Below are 8,251 nucleotides of genomic sequence, written 5' to 3'. Positions count from 1 at the left end.
GCGACCAGCCAAAGAAATGCCGCCCCGAGCAGGCGCGTGCGGCTCCTGGCATTCTGGGTTTCATACCCGTAGGGCTCGGGTGCGGTAAGTATTTCTGATTTCGAGGAAGTCTGTTGGAAGTTAGCAGCACGGAGGGAGAAGGCGCTTGCTTGTTCTTTTTTTCTTTTTCTTCTCCTTCCCTTCTTCTCCTCATCCTTGTCGCTCTGATGGGGCTTGTTGATTCAGATGCAGTGAGTGCTCCTTGGCAGCCAGAATCGTCTCCTGAACTGTCCCGCTTCTTGGCCACCAGGGATGTTTGCACTCGGGGTCTGTTGTGGGAAACAGGACCGCGGGTGAGAGAGGGCGACCCAAGGAGGAATTATAAAGGTTCTGTTTCTCTGTTCACTGTCTTTTTTTTCCAACTCGGAGACTTGAGACTGAGCGCATCTTGGACTGTGCTGGAGGGTTCAAAAGATAACACCTTTAGATACCAAACAATAACTGCAAAAATCCACCAAGGCAGAAAAAGGGAAGGAGGCTGAGAGAGCAATCTGAAGGTATCTCTTTTCCCCCACACCGAGGATGATGATTCGCTTTTGCTTCTTTGAAATGGACCAAGTGATCAGACTCCCCCTGGCCGGCAGGCATCAGTGGCAGGAAAATAAATCATTCTGATGGCCAGGGGGAGAGAGATTGTTGGGAGAGAAAAATCAACGTAGAAAACAAGAAAGGCTGACCAAACCACAAGGACAGGACTCCATCTCTGAGGCTGGCATCAAAGGGGGCTTGGGTTGGAAATTAGATAGAAAGTGGTCTCCGTCATTGACTAGCCCAGAGCAATGCCTTACAGATAGAGATGCTATTTTGGAAAATGTGAGGTTTTTTCAGTTTTCTTGCTTTTATTCCAAACAAAGCTCTGAAGGAAGTCTGGGTGCGATCAATCTTGTTCACCAAAAGCCTTGACAGCTTCTGGCCCTTAAGAACACATTTCAGCTTCGAGCTCTTTCCAAGATCAAATGTGGCCGAGCAAAGAGGAGAGCAGGAAACGCAAGTAAACAAGGAAAACTAGTCTTTTAAAAGATATTTTTGGCGGCAGAGTTAGAGGGCTGCTTTTAGGAAAGGTGCTTTGCGGACTCTGGGATGGTGGCTTTAAGCATTTGCTTTTACCAGAAAATATTGAGGAGTTAAGGGGAGGGGGAATGCGGAGAGGAAGCAACGCTGCCCCCATATCGCTTAGGCTTTGTCAGGGGCTGCGTGGGTGAGAGCTTTCTGCTCGCCTCAGCGGCCTTAATTCAAATACCATCTGGAAGAACCCCCCCCCCGCCTTTTTTTTAACCACTCAACACTGAAATCTTCCCCAAATCTATTACTTTGTCAGGAGATATTTTAATACATATTTCTTTTTAATATCTAGAAAACGGGGGTTGAGGCTGATATTTTTTTCTCTGAAAGTAAAAATGAATGTCTTGATTGGCAAGATATGGGAAATCATATTGGAATCTCACTTTAAAAATCTGCCCTGAGGGAAGGTGGACGCCTCCAAACCAATTCTTCCTCAGCTAAAGGGTAGATTTTACAAACTACAAATAGTGGTATCCCTGAAAGATTTTTTTCTCTCTGGATGGGTAGCTTTCTCTCTCTCTCTCTCTCTCTGCCTTCTCTTTCTCCCCTCCCCCCTCCTCCTGTATTCTCCCAGGTAATTTTACACACTTCTCTAAAATTATTACTTAACAGAAGACTCGTCTACTCAGCCTACTGTATTCATATCTGAACAAGCAAAAGGGTGGAAGCTACAGTCCTCACTGGAGAAAAGACTGGTTTTCCAACTTTGCATTTCTGAGTTGTGCCGTATTTCAGCAGGGATGTTGGAGTTGGGTAGAGAGCAAAATCTACTTCTTCCACATCCTAAACTCTTTTGAAAAGAAAAAAAAAAATGTAGCATGAGCTCCAGGACAGATTTGGGGGAAGCACCTCTAGCAGTGAAACATCCAGCGCTTTTACAGCTGCCTGGCTTTGCATCTTTCCAGTCTTTTTCTTTTTTTTTTAAGACTTCAGGAGGTTCCCTAAAAGCAGATCCTCCAGGCCCAGTAGGTACCCCTAAAATGGCTCCATTGCCTGTTTTGAAAGCTCATCTTCAGGAGTTTCTCACGGGAAAGATAGAGGCCATGATGCTGTATATTTTGGATTGCAAACAAAATGGCGACATTTCCCATCTCTGCCTCTGAAAGATACAATCCAGGGAGATGCGGGCTATATTTCTCACATCAGATGCTCCTGATACCCAGACACAGGTGGTTCCTCACTTCCTGCTTTGGAGGGGGGAGTTGCTGATGGGGATGCAGTTCCAAGGTTTGCACTTTCTGATTTTGGTTTCTTCTCTGAACAATTCTTTAATCTGAAGATGAAAACATTTCCCTTTCCTGTGCCTGCCTTTGCCTCTGCCAGCCAGTCAGTAGGCAGCCCTCCTTAAATCCAGCAGTAGAAATATAATGTTTAGCTCCTGTAGCATCAAATAAAATAAGTACTTGTAAAACTGCATTTTTATTAGAAAGATACCAATCTCCTCTCTCTCTCCCCACCTCCCCTTGGGCCATAAAAGGAAAGCAGGGAGGGAAGAAGGAGAGGAAATATATCCAGAGAATGCCAAATCCTATATTCCGGGAAGAAGCCAATGCTAGGACTCATATGGAAGGACCTGAGAAGGCTCCTCGGAGTTCAGCCGTTCTTTCGCTGGAGTCGTGGGTGAACCATAGTCTCTTTCGAACCGCCCACTCCCAGGGGCGATTTTAGCTGTGATTCTTTCCTCTTGGCGCGGTAAGGAACAGCGAAGCATCCGCGGAGCATTGGGTTGCTCCTAGAAAATGCATCCTCAGAGCGGCCGACGATTCCCCAAGTTAAGGCGTTGGCTGGTCCGCTTTGATCCGAGAAAGATCATGGAGAAGACAGCCCTACCTTACTCCCTGGCGAGGCTGCCGGGTCACCTGTGCGCCCCCCGCCGCGTCTCAATCGGGCCGCCTTTGTTCCTTCCGCACTCAGCACTCTGCCGCCTCTGAGTCACGGTGCTGAGCTGGCCACGGTGGCAGCTGGGAACCGGGCAGCCCAGCGGGCTGGCAGCTTGGCGTTTCCAGAGCGGCCGCCACCAGAAGCTCCGGCTGCCTTCCCCGAGAATTCGCCGCGCTCCCGGGCGAGCCGCTTGGCCAGGCCTCACGCCGGAGCTGGAGGGCTGCCGCGGCCCGCTCCTCCAATTCGCCTCCGCAAGGACTCCATGCAGACCCTTCTCTTGGGCCAAAGAATCTCTTCTGAACACGGATATTATTCAGAATAAAAACTTTATTTTTTTGTTTTGTTTCTCAGAATGTGAGCAGCAAGGAATGTAGAACTTTCAAAACAAATCTAGCATTTTTCGCGTTTACAATTTTTTTTTTTCAGTTTCGCCGGATGTTACAAACCTAAATCACTGTTTTCAAAAGCTGGATCCTCTCTGGTATTATTGCATCATTACCATCTTTATAAAGGAATTATATTTCCCTTTCGAATAAAATTTTTTTCTATGTACGCCAATACACCATTGAACAAAAGGCCCAAGAAACCTTCTGAACAATCAGGGTACAGAATTTCTTTAATATAAATACAGACGGATGGGGATAAATAATATTTAAAACTTATTCAATGCTTGCAAAAAAAATATAAATAAATCTGACTTCACCAGCATACACACACGGAAAGACGTACACTTAGTCATCCTTGTACAGGGAGCCCCTGTCTCAAAGCGCCTTTGATTTTTTTCTCGCTCTTTACAAGAAGTGCAATTAAAAAAAAAACTAGAAATTAATTGCTTCCCCTCGGGAGCCATAATGTACGAACAAATTCACATTGAACAACTCGGCTAGAAAATTTGTTCATATACCCTGTTTCTGATCAAAGAGTAGAGAAGGTAAAGGGTGCGAGGCCAGCGGCCCAGCGAGGGGCGGGGGCAGATACATATCGCTACTGATACCGACAGCCATTCCAGCAACCAAGATTGCTACGTCACATAAACCATAAAAACGTGTTACCAAAGAAAACAAAATGGGTGGGGGGAGAGCAGGGGCGGGTGGAGAAGAGAGGAAAGGGAGGTGCAGAAAGAACCTTAAACAAAACAGAAAAAGCAAATGAAGATGGGGGGGGGGGGACTCTCCTGGCGCGCAGCCCCAAGCCCACCATCACAGATGGGTGAGCTTGGGGGCTTCCTGAATTCTTCCCTGAGAAGGATGGTGGGCGGTAAGGTCCGTGTAGGTTGGATGCGGTTCCCCTGGCCCGGGCCCGTGATGGTGACCGCTACCCAGTGGCCCAGCGCCCCCGTAGTCCATGGCAGCCGAGGCGGCGTGGGGCAGGTGAGTTAGGCCAAAGAGGGGCGGGCCAGAGTTGCTCATGGGCTCCACATAGCTGCCCCCCACGAAGACGGGGCTTCCCTGTAAGTGTGGAGTCCCATAGCTGCTGTTGCCCTGCAGGCCATGCGTGTGTGGATCATAGTCGGGTGTGCCCCCCGCGCCTGCCCCTGCCGCCGTGTAGCGCTTCTGTGGAGGCGGCGGCGGTGCGCAGCTGGGCAGGGGCGCAGGGTAGGAGGCGGGGGGTAACCCATAGGCGCCCTGAGGGGGCTTGGAGAAAGGCGGGGGCGACTGGGGCTCGTATGGGACGCTGTTGACCAGCGAATGCATAGAGTTCAGATAACCGCCAGGGCCCGGGGGCACAGGACTGCGACTTGGGGACTGACCCCCTGATGACGTCAGCATGCCCTTGCCCTTCTGATCCTTCTTGTACTTCATGCGTCGATTCTGGAACCAGATCTTGATCTGGCGCTCAGTAAGGTTCAGCAGGTTGGCCATCTCCACCCTGCGCGGCCGGCACAGGTAGCGGTTGAAGTGAAATTCCTTCTCTAGTTCCACCAGCTGTGCGCTTGTGTAGGCCGTGCGCGCCCTCTTGGATGATGCCTGCCCAGGTGGGCTCTTGTCACCTGCGCAGCTCTCCCCTGCGAGATCAGAGGAGAGAGGAAGAGTGGCATCAGGGGCTGCCCCGCCCAGCCCCTGGCCTAGCTAGGCCCCTCCTTCCTCCAGGCCCCAAAGATCCCTCCATCTCTCAGGGCCCAGAAAGAGGAAGAAGGACGCAGGTAGTATTTTCTGTCCTGGTAGGGAAACAGTGTCAGCAGTTTCTCACTGACTAAAGTTGCAAGTCATAAGCCTCTCCAAGGGGGCAAGGAACAAAAAGCAGAACGCCCTGTTTGCATTCCTAGTCTGTTTCCCTTCTGGAGCTATTCAGTTTCTGGTTCATTTCCTGATCCTTTGCCCTATCAGACTACAAGCTCTGCGTGGGCAGGTCTCATCCTGTTTATTCCCTTCACAGTAACTGGAATGTGGGGCACCTAATATACACTCAATAAACCTTCCCTCCATCACTCTCACTGAAGGACTGGACAGTTGCCTCCACTGGCCTCTTATTTAATCTGTCCAGTAAAGAGGACTAGAGTGGAAGCTCCAATCTGGAAGGCTTTCTCTGGCCAGAGAAGGAGATCTCATTGAAAAGAGATCCCGTTTCTGGTGGGGAAGCCCTGGCATCTGGTGTTGGATGCCATTAATTAGGGTTCTTCATGTCAGCAAGCACTATGCCCCAGCTATGCCCACTAATCCTGACCCTCCTTTTCTCCCTGCTCCCCACCAACCCCCACTCCCCATTCCTGGCTCCGGATGGCTCCAGATGCTCAGGTTCAGAACAGAGCACTAGCAACTGGAGAAGGCAGTGGCATAGGAAACCAAGATGCTGGGAAGCACAAGACCCAGAGCCTGTCCTGGAATTTGGTTCCAGGAGGACCATGTGGTTCCCATTAGGATGATAAGTCTGAATCCCCTCCCCCAGGAAATCCCTGGCGACCTTCATTGTACTAAGTCTGAGCAAGGCCTTCCCAGAGGTAAGGCAGCCACTCCATCTGCTGGAGCAAAAATTTAAAATAGGTTCTGATTATAGGCAGACCATTGATTCTGACTTGGAGGCCTGCTTTTATTCTGCCACATTTCCTTGTGGGGTAGGCACCACTGTTTCACTAGAAATGAGGAGATGTGCTAAAAAGAGAAACAGTGGTGTCCATGCCTGTTCTGCCCAAAGGTCCTAACTCTACAAGGAGGTATTCCAAAGTCACTAGGGCCCACTTGTTCTTAGAGAGATCCAGAAAGACTCCCATCAAGTCTCCCTCTAGGGTTTCCCAGGCACACAGAGCCCAATCATTTCCCTAGTTGCAAAGACTCTGGAAACCTTTGAGGGTTGGGGGAAGGAGGAGTAGTGAATTCTGGAAATATTCCAGCGCTCCCAGACCCTGCCGGCTGTGGCTGGAGGTGGCCTGGTGGGCTGGAAGCCAGGACGGAGGGCCCTCTTGCGGAAGGCACCTCTTTACCTGAGCTGGAGCCGCTGGTTTTCTGCTTTGTGTTTTGCCGAGACTCTTTCATCCAGGGGAAGATTTGTTTGGCCACGGTGGGCGAGTTGAGTAGGGGGCTCTTGGCTGCACTGGCGGGGGTGGGGTTGCTGCTGCCATTCTGAGGAGGGGAGACTGAAGAGGGGGGCGGGGGCGCGGCAGGGGTGGGTGCAGGGGGCTGCGGCGGGGCTGGAGGCTGCGGTGGGGCAGGGGGCGCAGCCTGGGGTGGCGGTGGGGCCAGGGGCGGCTCGCCGAGAACCGGAGGCTGGCTGGGAGGACCGCTCAGGGTGCGCAGACAGGCCTCGCTCAGCTCGTGCGCCTTGGGGTGGCTCCCGGCATTTGCAGGCGACTGGAGTGAACAGGCGGGTCGGTGGTACTCGCCATCTGCGCCCAGCGCTGTGGATGCCGGGTACGGCTGCTGATTGGCATTATAACCGAACCCGTTGGCTGCCTGGTAAGGGTAGCCACCGTAGATCGCCGAACTGTCGTAGTATGTCGCTTTTTGCATCGCGTTGTTTCACAATCTTGATCGCACACTCTGACAGGGCCTTGACACCCGTGAGGGCGCACATTGGCACGCCCCCGCGGTCACGTGACGCTCCGCAGCCAATGGCCGCCCCGCGCAGACCTGGGGGGCGAGAATCGCAGCGCCGTGAGGGCTCCGCGCAAATCCATCTTACTCTCAATAGCTAAGTGACATGAAAGCCATAAAAGAAAAAGTGGTCAGCAATATTTAGCAGCACGACTTGGCCCCGGGCGCAGAGAGCCGCGCTATAAAAAGCCGCTGGAATTTACTGGCAGCTACAAATATTTGCTTAACTTGCGTCTGGAGTTGGGGGGTTTTCCAGGGAGAGAGGAGGAGAGAGAGGTTGGGAAGCCGGGGCTGGAGTTCAAAAGGAGAAAGGCCTGATGGACTAGAAAGGAACAGGATTCGAATCCCTTATTTTCCAGGGAAGAAGAAACTTGGGGTCTCCGCTCGCTCCTTGCATTCCTCCCTTCTGGAGATCGAGGGGAGGGGCAAAGGAGAGTTTGGGTCACCAACGTTTCCTCCAGTATTTTCTTTAAGACTAATATTTGCCAAAAGAACCATGACGCGGGGTGACTTCCCATCCAGGCCCTTCTTGGACCTTTCAGCACCCAAGAGAGGTACGCACAAAATCTTTTCAGGCAATAGCCCGACTGGACCCTTGTTGATTTCAGAAGCTGAGCTTGTTAGACAGTTAATCTACCTTTGTGTAAGGATACGACCTACCTCCTCCTAATGAGACCTCTGTGGTCAAGAAGGGGAGAGAAAATGTTGGATGGAACATTCCGGGTGGGAAGAGACAGACAACAAGACCCTCTCCAGAAAGTAAAACTCAAATCTTGAACAGTTCTTTACTCCTCCCTCTCCCTATTTCTCAGGCAGGTCCCAGCAGGCCACTCCCACCTCTTTCCCCCTGTTACAGAAGTCCCCAGACCCTCCTGCCTTGGACTTTCTGAGGTCCTGTTATTCAGGACAACTATCAAATTCTACCTGTTAAAACATGATGGATTAGAGAGGAAAAAAAAAAAAAAACCATCAGGAACCTGAAAAACCAGCGTCATCTCCATGACCACCGCTTGAACTCTCCTTCCAACTTAACGATAATAGGTTCTGTCTTAGAAACTGCTATGTAATTTGATGTATGGGGGTCATTTGGCTCCGGACGAGGGATGGAAGCACAAGCCATAAAATCCTGCCAGAGTTCTCTGATCTTTGTGTTCTGTTATTGTTGTTGTTATGTGCTACTTGGCCTATTTACCTGCTTTAGAAATACAAAGTAAAGGACAAACCTGGAAAGCTAAAAAGCA

General features: G+C 50.9%; 1 protein-coding gene across 3 annotated transcripts in view; it reads right to left on the bottom strand.

The window, feature by feature from the left end:
• Positions 1-3,291: 3,291 nt before the first annotated feature.
• Positions 3,292-8,251, bottom strand: part of HOXA3 (homeobox A3) — a 44,779-nt gene continuing 39,819 nt past the window's right edge. For all 3 annotated transcript variants that reach the window (XM_027968658.2, XM_042248646.1, XM_060415035.1), the window contains exons 4-5: positions 6,401-7,046; positions 3,292-4,987 (exon numbers count right to left, since the gene is read on the bottom strand). In XM_027968658.2, the coding sequence (XP_027824459.1) occupies positions 4,182-4,987; positions 6,401-6,926 (1,332 nt within the window). In that variant the 5' untranslated portion in view covers positions 6,927-7,046 and the 3' untranslated portion in view covers positions 3,292-4,181. The remainder of the gene's footprint in view (positions 4,988-6,400; positions 7,047-8,251) is intronic.

This window comes from Ovis aries, chromosome 4 (genome assembly GCF_016772045.2).
Source record: "Ovis aries strain OAR_USU_Benz2616 breed Rambouillet chromosome 4, ARS-UI_Ramb_v3.0, whole genome shotgun sequence".
NCBI classification, from domain to species: Eukaryota; Metazoa; Chordata; class Mammalia; order Artiodactyla; family Bovidae; genus Ovis; species Ovis aries.
The sequence above is the reverse complement of the archived record's forward strand: the minus strand, read 5'-3'. Positions and strand labels throughout refer to the sequence as shown.